We start from the raw sequence: 20,178 nt of genomic DNA on the forward strand, positions 1-20,178 counted from the left end.
TGGGCAACAGAGCAAAACTCCATCTTAAAAAAAAAAAATTCACAAAAAACAGAAAAAGGTAAATCTTGTGCTTGTATAGTTAAATATTAATGTAATAAATCAACTAGAAAGGGCCAATCTTCTGTTTCAAGGATCTTTCTGCTATGTTAAAACCACAGCTCCGTTTGAAATGGTTTCTCTTCTCTGTACACATCTTTCTCGATCTGGATGTGTCAATCTTATTAATATATTCTGATGCATGCCTCTGACTGCTGGAATTTAAGGCAAGCCTCTGGGAAAGGGGTGGTGCTGCCCTCCGGAGAGGCGGCTGTTTCTAGCTGCTGGTTCCTCCCTGGATTACCAAAGGACGAGACCAGGAGGCACTGAGCGTGCGTCCCAGATACCAGCTCGCTCGGGACAGGCACGAGGACGAAGGGATAAAACCCATCCTGGTGAAGGAAAACAGGCACTAAGTCAAAGTCACAAAACTAAAAAGACACAACCGTGTTAGGCTATTTACTAATGGAGAGAAGATTTTCTGCTCAGTAATCTGAAAGTGCTGATCTGCGCTGTTTGGAATTCAGGACTTTCCAAGCCTTGTCGAAGTCCACTCTTCTTGGCGGCCCTCTGTGAACACGCGCTTCCCCTCCCACGAACGCCACAAACGCCACGCTTCCCATCCCGCGAACACCGCGAATGCCACGCTTCCCATCCCGCGAACGCCACGCTTCCCATCCCGCGAACGCCACGCTTCCCATCCCGCGAACACCGCGAACGCCACAAACGCCACGCTTCCCATCCCGCGAACACCGCGAATGCCACGCTTCCCATCCCGCGAACACCGCGAACGCCACAAACGCCACGCATCCCATCCTGCAAACGCCACACTTCCCATCTGCATTTGGCTGAAACACCCATGTACGTATAACTGGACACACGCAGTTCAAAGCAGTGTTGTTCAAAGGGCCAACTGCACTGTTATTTTAAACTGAATTAAATGTTTCAACTAAATGTTAAAAACCTGTGATAACTGCTCTACTCCAGCCAAACACCCCACCTCTGGGGTCTCAGAGAAGGCCATGGAGGAGCCTGCGGGGAGCCTGACATCCAACCCCACTGGCAGCAATGAGGCCCCACCCACCCATGCAGGAGGCTCAGGATTCTCACCAGCACCCACTGGAGATGCAGACACTCCTCCCATGGTGCCAGCAATGATGACGTGGGGAGCCAGGACTGCCACAGCAACAGTATCACCCCCACCCCCACAGCTGTCCACCAGCAATGGCGTCGTCACCTCCATCCCCCACCGCCATCCACCAGCAATGGTGTCACCCCCATACCCCACTGCTGTCCACCAGCAATGGCGTCGTCACCTCCATCCCCCACTGCCATCCACCAGCAACGGCGTCACCTCCATCCCCCACTCTCAGGCATCAAAAAGAGGCCGTGTGGGGAACTAGACTCCTATCCCAAATGGCAGGAACTAGGGGGCCTCCACTCCTGCTGCTGGAGCATGGCCCCCAAAAAAAAAATCAGTGATGGGAGAAGGTTTAAATAAGATCCAGAGTCTTCTAACATGATGTGAAAAGGTCCAGGTTTCAATCCAATGTCACTTGTCACAGCAAGAACCAGGAAGACGTCAAACTATGGAGAAAAGGACAACCAACAGAGGCCAAGCTGAGAGGGCAGAGATGTTAAATTCACAACGATTTTATAGCATCCACGATAAAAATGCTTCAACAGGCAATTGCAAATATGCTTGAAACAACTGAAAAACACAAAAAGGGTTGGCAAAGAAATAGAAGATACAGACATTTTATAAACAAAAAATAAAAACTAAAACCAAAAAATGTCATGGACAGCCTAGCAGCAAATGAAGGAGACAGAAGAAGGCTGTGAACCCGCAAATCTAACAGAAGTCACCCAACTTGGACAAGAGAAAATGAGGTGAACAGGAAAAAGAACACAGCTTAGGGACGCACGAGACACAAAAAGCCTCAGCATCCATGTCCCTGCCGTCCCAGCATGGCAGAGATGGCCCTGAAAAGCAATGGCTGGAAGTGTCCCAAAGACGTCAAGAGACATAAACCTTCCAACTCAAAAAGCAGAGTCAAACATAAACAAGGTAAACCCTCCAAATCTACACCAGGACACCTCGTCGTCAAACCTCAACTAAAGACGGAGAAAAACCTTGAAGGCAGTGAAAGAGAAAACACAGCTCACCTACAGGAAAATGGTCAAAGACAGAAGATCACTCATCAGAACCACGGAGCCCAGAAGGAAGCTGGATGTTTTTCAGGCCCTGAGAAAAAGGAAGACCAACCCAGAGTCTTGTCCCATGAAAACGTCCCCCAGCGAGGGAGGGACTGGAGAGGGCCCAGGCCAGCCCCGGGAGCATGATGGACACCGCAGGGCCGGTCGGGAGGGAAGGGACCCCGAGGGAAGCTCCCGTGAGGACGGAAGCAGGAATCCGGGCAAGCACCGGAGACTCCGCTTGAGTTCTCTAGACCACACTTGACTGTCAAAACAAGAGTCCTAAGAAATAATCCCAAAGCAAGCAGAAGGAAGGTAAGAAATGAGGAGGCTGAAAAACAAAAAAACGTACAACGTTCAAAGCCTTAGATGAGGACCAGTCCAGGCACGAAGGGCCAACTGCCCTCACCGCCAAGCGTCCTGTCACAATGGGGTCTGCACAGGGTTCCGGGAACAGAATGAGGAACCGCCACTCTCAGGATGGTGGGGAGTCGGGGCCACCTCCACAGCAGCACAACCAATGCACACAACACATGAGGCCTGGGGCCACTCAGGCGTGGGACCTACTGTGAGATGGGGTGCCACGGGGGAACTGGGTGACCGATGCCTGTGACAGATGAGACCTGGGGCTACTCAGGCATGGGACCCACCGTGAGACGGGGTGCCACGGGGGAACCAGGCTGCAGGGCACCAGTGCTGTTCCAAGGGTGTGACAGTGGCTGCAGGAGACCACGCTGGACCCGTCTATACAGAAGGAGTGGTCCCGCAGGCACCAGGCGTCCACACGTGGAGTGGCATTGCGGACACAGTTCTATTTAGTGCAGGGGACTGGGCAGGCACCACATGAACTCAGACAAGCAGAGGGGACTCTTGGATTAAACCAGAAGAAAACACTCTACTGCTCCTCCAAGATGGAGGCCTGCAGAGAAAAGGTAGGGTGTGAGCAGAGGCGTGGCCAGTCCACACAGGCCCAGGTCCCCACTGCAGCACGAAGGCCCCTCAGAACTCCTGCCGGCCGGTCCTGTTTCCTCAGACTTCCAGCACTACGTCTAGCCTGGGGAGGGGACATTCAAACAGGGATTCCTTTTCTCTCATATAAATAGGTCGTTTCATCAATTTTGAAAAGTATCAAAAAGCAGAACCCAGGCTCATTTTAGGAGAACTCAGTTTCCAACACATACAAGTGAAGGGAGAGACATTTCCTTAACATGACAAAGGTGCGTCCAGCCTGCAATCATGCAGACCAGGCGGCCGGCTGCTGCAGCCACAACAACGCTGCTTCCCGCCACCAAACTGACGATTATCGCAACCTAACAAATCACATTAACATCCTTTCGTATAAATGAGCTGGTATTAAATGAAGTAATATTGATATTCTGGTGCAGATTACACTTTCAGATTAAAAACAGAAGAAAATTTCATCAAAAGTCAGCTATTCAAATGTACTACAGCCCAGCGTGCATCTTCCTCACGAAAGGCACCGCTGAACAGTTGTTTACGACGTGCCATTCGAAACTGAACTGCCGTTCACGTAAATTATACACATTTCAGAACACATGTACAGTTATCGGCTGCCATATTATCAGTGTCATTCAAGTAAAAGTGTTTGACTTTATTCAAATCCAGCTTACCATCTGCAAGTCTGTTTTCAGATAATTATTTTTTTCTCATTGATCTTAGAAATTCCTAGCTCCCTTCAAACAAGGCTGAATTATTAAAAAACCAGTTTTGTATCTAATCTTTAACCACTTTATGTAGGTTAAGACAATGAGGACAGGAGCTTGAGACCAACCTGGGCAACATGGTGAAACCCCATCTCTACTAAAAATACACAAATTAGCTGGGCGTGGCGGCATGTGCCTATAATTCCAGCTGCTCAAGAGGCTGAGGCATGAGAATTGCTTGAACCTGGGAGGCGGAGGTTGCAGTGAGCCAAAGCTGCACCACTGCACTCCAGCCTGGGCGATGGAGCAAGATTCCGTCTCAAAAAAATAAATAAATAAAAATACCGAAGAAAAAATAAGTCAAAGGTTTGTGATTTTATTTTAAATTATTAAAAAAAAATTTTTTTTTTTTTGAGACAGGCTCTCACCCTGTGGCCCAGGATGAAGCGCGGGGTCGCGATCACAGCTCACTGCAGCCTTGAACTCCTGAGCTCGAGATCCTTGCGGGTCCGCCTCCCAAAGCACTGGGACTGCAGTGCAAGCCACCCCCCTGCACATTTTATTCAACAGTATGAAAAGCAGCATCTAAAGAACAGGTGCTGTTCACAGTACTGATTGTGTGGCTGCTTTAAATTATCACATAATTTCAAAACCAAAACTCAGCAGTATCACTTCAATGCACGTATCCGTCCTGCCATCGCGCTTCTACTGATTAGAATTACAGCACAGAACAGACCCTGACTTCCTAGAGGTGGGGTCTCCGCATCATTCTGCTCTAGGTGGTGCTGGCCCGTTCACCGATTGACTGGCCCACAGCAATCCCATAGGCCAGGCTTCACCACGCTGTTCTCATAAGGGTCCCGGAGCTCTGTCAACTGGCTGGAGAGTTGGAATTAAGTCAAATGAAGAAGTAAGAGTACTACCAAAGGACAAAGCCCTGGTGTTACGGAAAGAGACCTGTTCCCAGTCCCTGGGATCACCGCAGTGGTGAGGGTGGCTCTGGGCTGGGCCTGAGCGGCTCCAGGGTAGGAGGCTTCGCAGGAGCAAGTGGGCAGCGGGTGGGATCAGCTATGCCTTCGCCACAGATGGAAGGACGCAGAGCTTCCAGGGGGCACGTACCATGCTCAGGGCCCTTCCAGACCCTGCCCCAGGCACCCCCTCATTTGGCTGTTCTTGAGCCTTTAAAATAAACTGGTATTGCTGAGTGAAATGTTTTCCAGAGTTTCATGAGCCGATTCAGCAGATTATCAAAACTGCACAGGTCTGTGTGTGGGGACCCCCAACACTGTGGCCAAGCTGGACGGTGAGGTGGCCTGGGGGTCCAAGATGAGGGCAGTCTGGTGGGACTGAGCCCCTAGACTCAAGGCCTGATGCCAACTGTGGGACGTCAGCGTCAGAAACAAACTGAACTGCAGGCACCTGCCGGCCTCAAAGAGCTAGAGAAGCAGTGTTGGAAAGACACCTCGTATTAAAAACCCAATCAGCCCGCAACAGGAAGCCTTTCTAAAGACCAGAAACGACATCACCACGCGGACGCCTTCTTAACGACAAGAGATGACATCGTCACCAGAACACGATGGGAGGTGACAGCATCACCAGGACGCCTTCCTATCCATCAGGGATGACATCATCTCTGTGGCTGGGGATCCTCTTCCCTGTCATCAGAATGGAGGACCTCAGATTCATCCCAAACCCCCCATCCCCCAGGTCCCAGAGCGTTGCCAGGCTGCTGCACAGGAGGCCACCAGCACCGGCCCAGCTGCCCACAGCCACCCTGCACCTGCCCACCTCCCAGTCACCCGACCCGACTCCTCCTGTTAGCAACATTCCCCACCATGACCTCAAGGGCTGTGAAATCAGCCGAGAGGGGCACCCGCTGCTCTCCAGAATAATAAAAAACGAAACACAATCTATGAAACAGAAACCCAGGGAGGAACCAGAGTGTGTTTCCAGAGGGAGTGGCCTCTCCCGAAAGCTGACTGGGCTTTGCCGTGGTGCCTGGCGGGGCCTCCTCACCTGTCCACCCAGCCTCGGGAGCTGCCACCCACTGTGTGAAGGACACGCTCTGGCCACCCCTGCTCCTGACTTGGAAGGGCCGTGCACTCCAGGCCTCAGCGTCCCCACGCAGGGACAGTGCTGGATCCTGCAAAGGCTCAAAAACGACATCAAGCCGTACCTCTCCATCTCCCCATTAACCGTGAGCGCCCGTCTCCCTCTAGCAGCCTGCGTTCTGTACCCGTTGCAGGATCTGAGGTATTGTGACCTGTCAGAGGGCTTCCAGGGGCAAACGCACACCAGGTCTTGGTGGGTGCTCCTCGCCTGGGTCAAGTTTAATCGAGTTAAACTTTTGGTTGAATTTCAAGCACCACGGTACAAACAAAGACTCCTCACTTAAATCTCCAAGAATGTCCCACAGCCATTTACATGGGGTCTGCAGGGGCCACAACCTTAGGCTGAGGGCTGATCTCGGGTCCACATGGGCAAACAGGCACAGAGGCCACGTGCTCAGGAAGCATCCCTCAGGGCCTGCAATCTCTCCTCTCCAGGGCAGCACAGATCCCGGCTACCAACGCCTTCCAGTCCAAGCAAGTTTCCGTTCCTCACGGTGCTGTTTACCAACCGCCACTGCCACCACCCCTGCGTCTGCTCTGTGTGGAAACGAAGAGGGCAGCCCGGGGTTGGCAGAGCAGCAAACGTGGAGCCGGCGGAGAGCAGACGGCGAGGCGAGGGGGGTGGGGGGCTCAGAACCAGCCCCACTCTACCCGTTCTCTGCTGAGTGTTCCCAGGACCGAGTGCTCTGCGGGGCGGCCACAGGTGTGCACATGCAGGTGCCTGGACGACATCTGAGAGGCTGATCGTGGGGGTTTTGTTTCAGTTTTGGGACCCAAGACAGGAGAGAAAAACAAAAAGACCCGAGAGTGCAGGCGGGGGCGGCGTTCCCACAAGGTGGAAGCAGGAGTCACTGTCTGCAGCCTCCACCCGCCCTCACTTCGGGCAACTGGCGCCATCCCCCCAACAGACTGGAGCAGCAAGCTTGAAGAGCCCTCACTAGCTGGGGGCAGTGGCTGGGCCGCCATGTACCTGAAGGAAGAGGGCTCCTGGCGGATGGGTAGGGAGCTGGGGGGCGCTGGGGGCCCCCGGGCACCCGTCCTGATGAGCTTCCCTGTGTTGGAGTCGTAGATCCGAACCTCGGGGCCAGGCTGGGCCTTGGGAAGAACCGGCAGCGGGTGGAACAAGGCGGTGAGGGGCACACCCTCCCGGTCAGGAAAGGCCGTGGGGCTGTTCTCCCTGTCGGAGGAAGAGCACAAGGGCCATGACTGGGGCGTCCAGGTGACGCGGGGCGGAGACGCCCAGGGGACGCTGCCCAGGTGCGTGAACCAACAGCTGTCCGGGAAGGGAACACCTGGCAGGGACGTGCTGGGTGCAGCGAGGACCCACCTCTGTGCCTTGGTGTGATCGTCCCTGAGCGGGAAGAGCTGCTCCTCCACCTTGTCCCAGCGCTCCAGGCAGCTCCACAGCCAGTCAGGGTTGACCACGTGCAGGTGTCCGCACTCCTGCGCCTGCAGCACCTTCTCTGTGCCTGCGGGAGACCCGGCTGTGTGAGACTGTCCCAGCCAGCACTGGAGGCTCAGGACCCACATCCGGCTGCACCCCTCCAGGGCTCAGGGCCCTCACCCGGCTGCACCCCACCAGGGCTGCCCACTGCAGGTTCCCATCTCCCAGGCCAGGGATAAGCAGCCATAGTGGGACGGGGTGGATCTCAGACAGGGAGCCGGGCACAGCGGGTGACGTGAGCGGCGGGAGGACCTCTCTTAGCATGTGTTCGGGAAAGCCCCTCAACAGTGAGTCCACGAACACAGAAGCAAAAAGGAAACGAGAGCACAATTCGGGCGGAAGGAGGGAAAGCGAGAAAAGGGTCAGGAGCTGGGCACCATGAGGCAGGGCAGATGGGCACCTGAGGGGCCAAGGAGGACCCCGGCCTGGCCCAGCTCCATGCTCAGAAGGGTCAGGAGCTTGGGCACTCACGGGACAGGGCAGACGGGCACCTGAGGGGCTAAGGAGGACCCCGGCCTGGCCCGACTCCACGTGGGCTCAGGAGAGAAGGGTCTGACTGCCCACGGGAGGCCAGGGCTTGGCTTTCTCCTGGGATCAAGGGTGTCGCTGGGCTCCACGGAAAGCCTGCCTCTGTCCTGCAGCTAGCACCCGGCTATTTCACACTGAGATGGAACCTTCCATTTACCCTCGATTCAAATGCTTTACTGAGCACGTGCGTGTCCAACGCCACATGATACGTGCTAGAGCCGTGGCCTCAAATAAGACCACACCTGCTGTCAGGGAGCTTGCGTGGACAGGGATGAGCTCACCCCACAAGGCTACCCTGAGCCCTGGAGGCGGGGCCACGCATTGAGAAGCCCTCTCAAGAAACGCCACCAGGACACGAAGCGCGATTGGAGAAGCAGAACCTGAAGTGGTTCAGGCAATCTTCACTGAGGGAAAATCCAGGTTCTTATGGGAGCATTTTCACAGAATAACTAGAATAACGAGAAATTTGGGTTTTTTAAGCACCGGGGTGTAAGTCTTCCTTCAAGATTCACCTATTGCTGAAAGGTTCTGTTTTATTCGGCGGAAGTTTCAACATGTCAGAGCAGCCTGCCCCATCTGGGACAGATTTCACCGTCGGGGGACAGCAGGCCTGTCCTCCGCTCTCCCAGCCACATCGTGTCCTTCTGTGAGCGTTTCAGCTGAAACTTTGCATTTAGTTTTCTAACTCAGAGGGTTTGTCAACCTTTTACCTGCGAACTGAGGGCCCCGCCTCCTGTTCTTGCCTCGAGTTTCTCCACTACGCCCCTATCGCTGATTCCCTGTTCTCCAACCCGGCCATGGCTCACTCCAGGGAGAAGGCTGAACTTTCTAAACCGCACACGAGTAACTCCCACCACCAAACGGTGTGCGGGATGACTGCGGTCTGAAAGCATGAACGTGCCCAAACTCGAATTTCACCCAATGTCATGATCTATTCTTAAAAGATGGTGATTCTGGGAAATGTTTCTGAAAATTGAGTGAGATAAACAGCAATGCCAACTCTAAGGAGTGCCTGCAAGGAGCCCGTGGGGCTGACCACGCCCAGGGCAGAGGGAGGCAGCACTCACCAGCCCGCGCGGCGATCAGGTGCGTGGCCCTGTCAGGGGCGTCGGGGCTCAGCACCAGCCGAGTGAGGATCTTCGCTCCCAGCGCCGTGGCGTGGTAATGCTCCCGCGTCTTCTCTATTGGGAAGTTTGTCGGGTGTAGCCCACTGAAAATTATGGCCACGTCTGCCAGCACCTTGCTCTTGAGCTCCGGCACGATCTTGCGGATGTCCGGCGCCTCCTCGATCTCCTTGCTGAGGTAGCGGTCGTACTTGGCATAGTAGTCGGTGTGCACACGGACCAGGATCTCCTCCAGGTAGATGAGGTGGTCATCCTCGTCCGTGTCCTCCTCCTCCTCCTCCTCCTCCACGCTCTGGTCCAGGGACTCGCCCGCGGTGACCCCCGACAGCTCGCTGTTCTGTGACTCAGTCTCTGCCTCCTTCCTGTCGGCACAGCCGTTGCCCAGGCCGCAGAGGCCATCCCGCTCGCCCTCCTCCTGCCCACCCAGCTCGGGTCCCTTGTCCGAGGCATGCGCGCCAGGCTCGGCCTCTCCGGGGAGACTCGGTGCTGCAGGCTGCCCCGGCTCCAGGGAACTGCCCTGTGCCAGCGCCCCGGCTCCCTCTGGGGTGGCCTTCAGCTTCTGCCGGCCTCTCCTCCCCTCGCTTTCGCCATCAGAGGCGGAGGAGGAGGACTTTGTGCCCTCAGACTCACTGCTGCTCTCACTGTCGCTGGATAAGTCGAAGTCCAGGTCAGTGCCCGTGGCACCCTGGGCAGGCCGCTGTCCCGGTGCCACCTGGCCACCCTGCACACAGGATCCCTGGGGCTCAGGAGCGCCTGCCAGCTCTCGGCTGCTGGTGGGGGCCTGGGCAGGGGGCCAGGTGTCCCTCTCGTCCGGCTTCCCGGGGCGGGGCGGGTCCCGCGGGGCGGCGGCCTCACTGCCGTTCAGCTCCCGTGCAGGCTTCTCCAGGCCATTGCTGGGCTCCTCTCCAGGGGCCTGCGTTCCCCCCTCGGGGTCTCTCACGGGCGGAGCTGGCTCTGAGACCTCAGTGCCTCGAGAAGAATGATTTACTAAACATGCAAAAGGAAAAGTTACCGCAATTTAGCATTAAACACTGAATAACGTTCCAAGTTAAAGCAGCACCCTTCTCCATGGCAGTGAACTCCATCACCCTCTAGACCAGGCCTTGGCAACCTTGCTGTGAAGAGCCGGACGGGGTGAGCACCCCTTACCCGAAGTGCGTGGGACCAGGGATGTTTTGGATATTGAATTTTTTTCTGAGTTTGGAGTATCTGCGTTATACTTACCAGCTGAACATCCCAAATCTGAAAAATCCAAAATACCCTAATTAGTATTTCCTTTAAGCACCATGTGGGCATCAAAAAGCTCTGGATTTGGGGCAGGAGGGACCCTCCACCTGTAAGGACAACTAGAGGTTTCCGGGCTGCAGACCTGGCGCCACCGTGGCCGTCAGCCCCTGACAACCTGGCGCCACCGTGGCCGTCAGCCCGACGACCTGGCGCCACCGTGGCCACGGTTTCCCAAGCCACGGTCTGGAGGAAGTCAGCAACTCCACGTTGACCCCACCCATCTAGTGAAAGTCTCTACCTTCTACGAGAATGCCCCCAGTTTCACCCTCTCCTGGTCTTAACCTCCAAGTTCCATTTTAGTGACTACAGCAGTAAGTGTGTGCCTCAAAATATTTTTTAAAAAACTAAAGACCAAAAAACACTTAACTTTTCGTAGGGTGGACATCAGCTACATGCCTGCCTGACAGGTTAAACCACACTGCTCTCTGGGGCCTCAGCCAGTGCTAGGCCTGACCACTGTGCACCGGGAACGGTTCTTCCCTGCAGAGCCACCGCCCCCACATTCGTTCTCTCTATAGAACGCCATGGCCCAATACCCAGGGGTGTGTTTAAGGAAAACTGGGATGAAAGGAGTTATTCAGATGCGTTAGGTTAAACAGCATCCTCTGTTTTTATTCAACTGGGAAAATGCTTAAGTGAGGGCCATTTTTTTTAAAGCCCAAATCGAAACAACATAATATCCTGTTTTTCAGTACTATATAAATAAATCCAATAATCTCTATTGAAACACAAATAAAAAACAAAGTGTATCTTGAATTTATAGCAGTCAAAATAGAGATAAGAAATAAGAAGAGCTAAACAACAAGCAAATGAAAATTCTTCTAGAGAATCAGGAAGGAGGTTACCCACCTTTCTTTCTCGTCTGAGATTCTCGCGACCCAGGGGGCGCATTCATATCACCCGTACCTTGGAAGTATACATATTTCTTCACAGTTATCAGATTGGGGGCAAACTTCCAGACATCTTCTCGATCATCAATAATGCAAACCATTGAGTCTCCACAAGGAAAGAGATTTCTACAAGTGAAATGCATAATTTACAAAAAATAATGATGAAAAGTTGTAGTCACTCATCTTGCCAAGCATAACAGTTTAAGACTCTAATCCACATGTAACCAGCAGACAGCAGGTTAATCAGAAACGGACACCAGCTGCCCCGAAGCCCTTTCTGTTTGGGTCACATTTAAACCTCAGTAACATCTTCTCCACTGTTTCTGATTCTCCTTCAAGCAGAAGTTTGCAAACTGTTTCTTAAAGCACCAGAGTCACTATTTTAGGCATTACGGGCCACAGGGACAAAACCCAACTCTGACCATGTGGGCGTGGCCATGTTCCAATAAAACTTCATGTACAAACAAGGCTGGGTAGCCTAAAGGCCAGAATTTGCTGACTCTGAAAACAGACTGGGCTAGGCGCCGTGTGGCTAATGCCTGTAATTCCAGCACTTTGGGAGGTCTTGGCAGGAGGATCTCTTGAGCCTAGGAGTCTGACACCAGCCTGGGCAACATAGTAAGACCCCATCTCTACAAAAAAATACAAAAGTTAGCCAGGTGTGGTGGTGTGCACCCACAGTCCCAGCTACTCAGAAGGCTGAAGTGGGAGGACAGCTTGAGCCCAGGAAGTCAAGGCTGTGGTGAGCTGACACCGCACTACTGCACTTAAGCCTGGGCAACCGAGCCAGACCATCTCAAAAACAAAAACACAAAAACCAGACCCACTGCCGATGCAGAATTTCTAAGTGGACCTCCAGCTACCTCCATGCAAACCACAGGGCCCACCGCTAGGGCCTATCCTGGGCATGTCCCCATTCGATCCTATCATTCTGCCTTCAGGTGACTTTTCCCCTAACACATCACTAACAGCACCTCTCGTTCTCTTTTGCCCTGATTAATCTACTCACTCTGGCGCTAACTAGCAAAAAGGAGGTTTCTGAAGTAAATACTTGCAGATTCTCTTCTTAGTTAACACTAGCGGGCATAGGCCTCAGTCTGTGGGGACTCCCTAAATGTAAAAACCAAGGTGCTGGGACGAGGGTGGCCACCGTGAGCCAGGAAGCGGCTGAAGCTGAGGCTGTGACTGCCAGGGCTCCTCGGGAAAACAAGCCACGCCTGACGCGGTGCTACGCCAGCAAGGACAGACTTCCGGGTGGAAATGGGGAAATTCCTCGAACACAGTGGGCAAGAAACGTCAAAGCATATAAAAGAATATTAAAAAGTCTTTGCGGAGGGGCAGGGAGGGGCCCGCCCTGTCAAAAAAGCGCAGAGGAGCTGACACGAAGGGGCTCTGGAGCTGATGGAAAGGAAGAAATGGCAAAAGGCAAAAATATGGGCAAAACAGTCGAGTGACTTAGGATTTTATAAATTATTAGTAGGATTAACACAAGCAAGATCCTAAGAAAATTATAAACCTCAGATGCTGATGCTGATGTCAAGAACTGCCCCTAAACCAGTGGCCCCACAGAGCTGCTGAGCTTGTGTGTGGGGTGGGGTTATCAACATTCCTCTGCCCACTGGGGTCCTTTCGGCTGCCACCTCCCTGATGCCATCCCGTCCCTACGCCTGCCCTCCTGGGTTCTGGGCCCGAAAGTCCAGTCACTGAGTTCCCCAGGAGCCCTGGCCATTCCCTGGATACTCAGAGGCAAAAGGGCCAAATCCTCCACAGCTGGCTACTGTGGGGACGCACACTTGCCTCCTGCCTCTCCAACCACAAATCTCAATGCCAGGTCTTCGCGTAGGAATGAAAATTTGGAGGTAAAGGGACTAGAATGATCACATATGCCAGGGTTGGTTAAACAAACGATGCACAACGTCAGGTGGCGGGCTGACATCGAGTCGGTGCCATCTGACAGAGATGAGGCAGAGAGGATGACAGTCCATGGCTCCACAGACACAAAAGCCCAGCTCAAGGGCAGTTTCAGGGCAGGACACGGCTGTCGGGATGGGGCAGAGCCTGGATTGGGGGCCCTGCACAAGCACCAGGGCTCAGGCACCTGGGAGACAGTGGGAGTACAGGTTAGAAAGGAACTTTCTAAGTACTCTGAGGCTAACAAGGAAAACTGGAAAGGGGACGTTAAATTCCTAAAAAACATCAATACAGAAATACTGCTTTAGGCCGGGTGCGGTGGCTCACGCCTGTAATCCCAACACTTTGGCAGGCTGAGGCGGGAGGATCACGAGGTCAGGAGATCGAGACCATCCTGGCTAACGCAGTGAAACCATGGTTTGTACTAAAAATACAAAAAAAAGAAAAAAAAATTGCTGGGCGTGGTGGCGGGCGCCTGTAGTCCCAGCTACTCACGAGGGTGAGGCAGGAGAATGGCGTGAACTCAGGAAGCAGAGCTTGCAGTGAGCCGAGATTGCGCCACCGCACTCCAGCCTGGGCGACAGAGCGAGACTCCGTCTCAAAAAGAAAAAGAAAAAGAAAAAGAAATATTGCTCTAAATCTCAAGCTGCGATTTTTGAAATGGGAAATGAACAGCGAGAGGTCTTTGTGAGGAGCGCGGCTGGGTACATACCTAAGGTTTCCCGTTTTAGAAAATGGGTCAATGCATTCATCCCTTGATAATATTCGATGAGAAAAAAGCTTCTTCTCGGGGTCTAAAAAGCCTTGGAAAAGAAAACAGGACAAAGATTACATACCTGAGACACGTTTACGTCACACGGCACATGGTGAAGCCTTGAATGTTTTTTTTTTACCGTGGCAGACACAAAACATGATGAACTGGCACCAAACACTTCATCCCTTTTGAGGTAAGACACGGCTCATGTAGGGCTTCTTTTCTCTAATGGTGAACTTATTTCTCAAACACAAACCATGTTTATAAGTGTTTATAATTCTATTAACATGAAAAATTTGTAATATCCTACAGAAGTGCCTATCTAAACCAGATGGATATGAAAATTATGGAAGGCATTGGTATAAGTAAAACAGGTAAGTCATCTTTCGATCTCAAAACACTCTGCGTGTGGTTCTTCATGTGACGGAGTCTGGACACTAAGCTGAAATTACTCTGCATCACCGAAGATATGATCTTTCCTAACCCCAGGCGGGCGGCCCACCGCTCTCATTGTAATGGTTAGTGGAGGAAAGCTTATCAAGGAAGTTTGCTTCTCCCAAGTTACTTTAGTAGAATTATACAAACTCACATGCTGTGTTGCAGAAATACACAGAAAGGCCGGTTATTTCTATCATACACGTTTTAACGCTGGTAATTTAGGCAACATCAAGGAAGCCTGCCTGACAGAAGAGACTGGGAAGGAAGGACACCCGTGACACCATCCTGACCAGCTAGTGCAGAAAGTGCTTCCACAGCGAAGAATCGGCTTGGGCTACATTTGACAATTGCACTTTACATGGCATCCGTTAATTACAAGTCTAGTTTAATTTTTTAACAGTAATTTTCTAAAGAGCTTCGCCTGCTTGATGCTCAGCTTCGACTCCTTAAAGACAGTAAAACCAAGCTATCTGCAAACATCCCTTCTACAGTTCAGGGAGCACAGCTGTCACAGTCGACAATCAGCCAGAACACCCCTTCTACACTTCAGGAAGCACCGCTGTCACAATCGACAATCAGCCAGAACACCCCTTCTACGCTTCAGGAAGCATCACTGTCACAATCAACAAATCAGGCAGAGGTTTCTTGGGATCACCTCCATTCTGGGTTTTTTGATCTATAAATTTATCTTCTGAACTTTAAGCCTACTGTATTATCTTCCTAAGTTTGCAAAGTCTTCAATTTACAGTAAAGTGCCCATATTTTTAAATAGAGATAATTTAAAAATAAGTTATCTCTTGCTAATTTACAAGAACCACAGAATATATAGTAAACGTATTTTAGTTTGTAGAAGTAGGGGTACTAAACAAAAACAAAACAGGCTTTTCAGATAATTAATTCCATTGGTAAAATACGTTGGAGGCATCAAATTCAATGCCAATTTAATTTCACCAGCCATTTAAAACATTCTGGAGAGAAAAAGCTACAGTTAATTATGAAGCCTCAAAAAGAAATGTTTCAGCTACTCATCATACAAGTGGCTGAAGCCATAAATTTGGACATACTCAAGAGACAGGTATTCCATGGCACCTAGATAACGTGTTTAAGAGTATTTGTTCATTCAACATTTACTGAGTTTAACATTACTTGGAATTTTGCTAGGAATATAAGGTACAGGAATGAATACAACACAATTATTACTCTCCCAAGAGGCTGAAATTGTAAGAAAACTAAACACATTAACACACAACCTCTATCTGGCATGACACGTGCAGATGCCATGGAACAAAAGGGGGACTGGATTGCAGAAGAGTGAGCCGGTCCAGAGTCGGGAGCTGGGACTGTGGTCTCGTCATGGCACGCAGGTCCCCCGCATAACCATTATTTGCGCATGAAGCAAAGGAGGTAGATGAGACATCTCAAAAGCACCATGAACCCAAACTCCAACCACACAGCCCACATTCTCTCAAGACTTAAGTCTCACTGCAACACCTGGCTCCACGCCTCTGCATGGCACACGAGGTCCACTTCCAGATCTGAATGCACCCTGGAACGCCCACGCCTCTGTATGGCACACGAGGTCCACTTCCAGATACGAACGCGCCCTGCAACGCCTGGCTCCACATCTCTGCGTGGCACACGGGGTCCACTTCCGGATCTGAATGCGCCCTGACTGCACTCCACATAATCACCAGTGTTTTCACGCTGGCTTTTAATCAACTACTCCCTGCGCCCATCCCTACTGGGCCCAACCTCTGCACCACCACCTCTGAGATCACAAACGCGAGAAACACATTTGCTGTTTTCGATACAGGTTAAAACATACACATTACAATTAAAACACAAAAGCTGCTCTGTGCACCACCTCAATTACCCTGCGGCCCCGTGGCGCTATGCACAATGCACTCTGGGATCTATAAGATCTTCCGGGAAGATGAACCTGCTTCCTGGCTGAAGCATCACCACCTCCAGACGTCTCAAATGCAGCACTGCCAGGAGCTTTCCCTTCCCTGATATCACTGGTTTGTTAGTATTTCATTAACAAAAAGATACTTGGACTTACAGGAGAAATAAATGCAATTGTTTCTTACAATATGTAAACTCTAGATGACCACTGAGGCCACGCAGTCGCTAAATCTAAAGTCTGTTAATAGAATTATTAGCGTCTCTCCAGTCAGATAAATGACACACATCCCAAACCCTTAACATCTCTGTCCCAGTCATACTGAAAGCACGCACGCTTATCAACACAGTCACTTTCAAAATGAAAAGCATCAAAAGCGGATGCTCAGCAACCACCTCAGGCTTCAGTCCGGACCTCACTTTCTCACTTGTAGAAAAGCTGACCCAGGTCATCTCTACGGATCCCGCCAGCCACGACGAAGCAAAGCTCAGCCTTCCTGAACCACAGCTTGGACGCAGTCCCACTCCCGTGTTGCTGGGCTCGAGGGCCCGTGTTCCGTTGAGAATTTCTGCATCCATGTTCAAAGGGATACTGGTCTGCAGTTTTCCTGTGATGTCTTCGTCTGGTTTTGGCCAACATCCCTTGGACACACTGGAATACTGGAACTTTAGCATAGAAAGCAGAGCTTGAAACGGAGAAAGCACCAGACAGGGCGCGGTGAGGCTCAGCAAACCTAGCTGGTCTCACTGCAGGAGGACCTGCGCTCGAGGCCCTCCACAGCCAAGCGCCCACCAGCAGGCTCCTTGCTCTGCTGTCTAAGCGGCTCAGCGGCCTGCAGATGTCCGTATGGATGTTCTGCTGAATCTGCGAGCAGCTACCAGGCTCCCTCCAGTTTTCAGGCTGATAAAGAAACATGGCATTCTCGTCACCTGCTTTATCTTTTGCCACACGAGGCCTCATGAACGTGGAATCTGACTGCGGTGACCCATGCCCTGCCTGCTGGTGTGACGGGCGGCAAGGGTGTGGCCCGGCTAAAACCTGGGACCCCTCTGCTTTTAGCCCAAACCCCCTCCAGCCAAGCATTTAAACAGACCCGAGCCTTCCACATGCTCATCCTCACTGGGGCTCGAGTACTCTGACCAGCAAACGTTGATGCACCTCAAGAAAGGATAAGCAGGACGTGTGAAGCAGCCAACCTAAAGAAGCCCAGCTTTAGAGAGAGACCTGGAGAAGGAAGCCCCAAATGAGAAACATTTGCACGGGCACTAGATCAACGTATGGAAGATGGGACAGGAGAAGAAGAAACATCACCGGCACATCCTGGACTGCCGCCTTCAGGAATCAGACGTGCCGGTCACCGGGCTGTGCCTGCTGTGTGCACCTTGTGTGGGGGGCGGGAGGCAAACCCGTCACCCTCCCAGGGAGCAGGCCATGCGGCGCGCAGTCCTCACAATCCTGGGGGTCAGGAACCACTCCCTCACCCAACAATCCTGGTTGTAGAACTCACCCAGAAGATCCAGTCCACAGAAGAGGGAAAAAAATCTTACATAAAACGATGAAGATTTATAACAACGTGACGGATAAATTCTTAGTGATGAAATCTCATGTGAAAAGAACAGTATATAAACTTGTGCATATATTAAGACAAACTAGGCAAAATTACACACACAAAAAAACAGAGAATAGGGGACAGCCAGGGATATGATGACCATGAGGAATAATTTTCTGGTTTTTAGTCTTTCCCTGACATTTGTTACTGTGAGAGTGACGCCCCGCACAGTTGTCTGGTTTGAGTGGGCCTCAGTGTCACTGCGGTTTGTGTGACTTATTGGTTGGCCCCTGGGAGGTGCCTGGCACTGGCTGAGACGGCACAATCTGGGGCTGGAACACACGCAGGGATTTGGGGGTCTATGTCCACACAGTGGGCAGCTTAGTCGGCCTGGGCTGCTCTAAAGAAACTCCATAGCGTGGGTGACTCAGGAACAGACGTCCCTTCCTCACAGTTCTGGAGGCGGGCGTCCAACCACGGCGCCAGCGATTTGGCGGCAGGTCAGTGGGCGCCGGCTGGCTGCATCTCCTGCAGCTCCCAGAACCCACCTGGGTAAGGGCCCTGATTCCATTCATGAGGATGGAGTCCTCATGACGTCACCACCTCCCACGCCCCTCCTAACACTCTGGCCTTGAGACTGGGTTTTAACATATGGACTTGGGGGCTGTAAAACCCTGAGATCATAGCAGGCGTTATTTCTTTACTGGCCTGAGGAAGTGAGCCAAATCACCCTTGTGCATAATTACTCATCTTCACACCATCTAACTCAGGCAACCATGCAGCAGCAGCCATAATGTCACAGGTGAATATTTTGAATTTCAATTACAAGAGGAATTACAGGTCATGATCACAATTTCCTATAAAGACACTAAATATTAAAGGAGGATTCGAAATTCATTTCCCCAACAACAACAAAAGACGAGGACCAATCTAGAAAGACCTTTGAATTTTAAAATGCTCAATCTAACAACCTTTGGAGCCAGCACGGAGGAGCTTGCCTACACTGCCACTTGGTGCCCACATCCACGTGGGACAGACGGTCACCGTCCCGTGGCATCCCCTCACTTTGTCCATGTGGGACAGACGGTCACCATCCCACGTTGTCCCCTTGCTTCGTCCACGTGGAAGAGACGGTCACCATCCTGTGGCATCCCCTCGCTTCATCCACATGGGACAGTCACCGTCCCGTGGCATTGTCCCCTTGATTTGTCTTGCTGGTGCTGCCTCCCAGTGGGCACCACAGCCTGGCATTCACGCTATCACCCAGGGAGACAGAAGCAAATGCTAAACCCTAAGGGCACCCATGTGTAGGTAGGGGACAGTCATGCTGTGTGCAGTGGGAGCACCCAGCAAGAGCACACACAAGCAGCCTGGCCCAAAGTCCTTGTGAACTGATTAAGAAGGTATCTGTTGGAGGACGCTCACAGAAGTTTCCACGTGCCCATGTGGTCCTGACAAACTCCCAAAGCAGCCCACCCAGTACCGCACCCCGCCAGAGCGGCCGCAGCCCCACCCAACAGCCCCGGTGGCAGAATTCCCTTACCTCGCACAACCCCCTGCACAATGACCAACCCTAAGACTACAAGTGAGTTGCCGGAGAGCTTCTTGACTTTTCTTTCTTCATCTTTAAGAAACCATCACCGAAAACAGGAAAGAAACCCACTGTTCACACGGCCCCTTCGGTTGCGGCTGACTGACCTGCGATGGTGTGTGCGTACAGCCGGCTGCCGAAGGTGAAGACGTGCAGCTCGTACAGCTTGGCAATCTTCTCCAGGAAGTCCTTGCAGTGCGGACGCAGGCGCGTGTGCAGCATGGGCTCGCCCCGGCCCAGCTGGAAGTGAAAGATGCCCTGAAAAGAACAGCAGCAACAGTCGGGAGAAAAGGCCTGAGGAGCCCCGGCCGCCCCCACAACCTGTGTGCCCGAGACAGGAGTCCTGAAGACACACGTGTGCCCGAGACAGGCGTCCTGAGAACACACGTGTGCCCGAGACAGGCGTCCTGAAGATACATGTGTGCCCAAGACAAGCGTCCTGAAGACACACGTGTGCCCGACAGGCGTCCTGAAGACACACATGTGCCCGACAGGCGTCCTGAAAACAGACGTGTGCCCGAGACAGGCGTCCTGAAGACACACGTGTGCCCAACAGGCGTCCTGAAGACACATGTGTGCCCGAGACAGGCATCCTGAGAACACGTGTACCCGAGACAGGCATTCTGAAGACACACGTGTGCCCGACAGGCGTCCTGAAGACAGACGTGTGCCCGACAGGCGTCCTGAAGACACATGTGTGCCCGGCAGGCATCCTGAAGACACACGTGTGCCCGAGACAGGTGTCCTGAGAA

At 52.3% G+C, this 20,178-nt stretch overlaps 1 protein-coding gene across 4 annotated transcripts in view; it reads right to left on the minus strand.

Moving 5' to 3' along the window:
• CTDP1 (CTD phosphatase subunit 1) overlaps positions 1-20,178 on the minus strand; it is a 66,669-nt gene that overhangs the window by 25,062 nt on the left and 21,429 nt on the right. For 2 of the 4 annotated variants that reach the window (XM_032152019.2, XM_032152021.2), the window contains exons 5-10: positions 19,534-19,684; positions 13,904-13,994; positions 11,240-11,406; positions 9,047-10,090; positions 7,335-7,476; positions 6,978-7,184 (exon numbers count right to left, since the gene is read on the minus strand). In XM_032152019.2, the coding sequence (XP_032007910.1) occupies positions 6,978-7,184; positions 7,335-7,476; positions 9,047-10,090; positions 11,240-11,406; positions 13,904-13,994; positions 19,534-19,684 (1,802 nt within the window). The other 2 variants (XM_032152020.2, XM_032152023.2) reach the window with 2 other exon arrangements.

Source organism: Hylobates moloch, unplaced genomic scaffold, assembly GCF_009828535.3.
Source record: "Hylobates moloch isolate HMO894 unplaced genomic scaffold, HMol_V3 SCAFFOLD_5, whole genome shotgun sequence".
In the NCBI taxonomy this organism is placed as follows: domain Eukaryota; kingdom Metazoa; phylum Chordata; class Mammalia; order Primates; family Hylobatidae; genus Hylobates; species Hylobates moloch.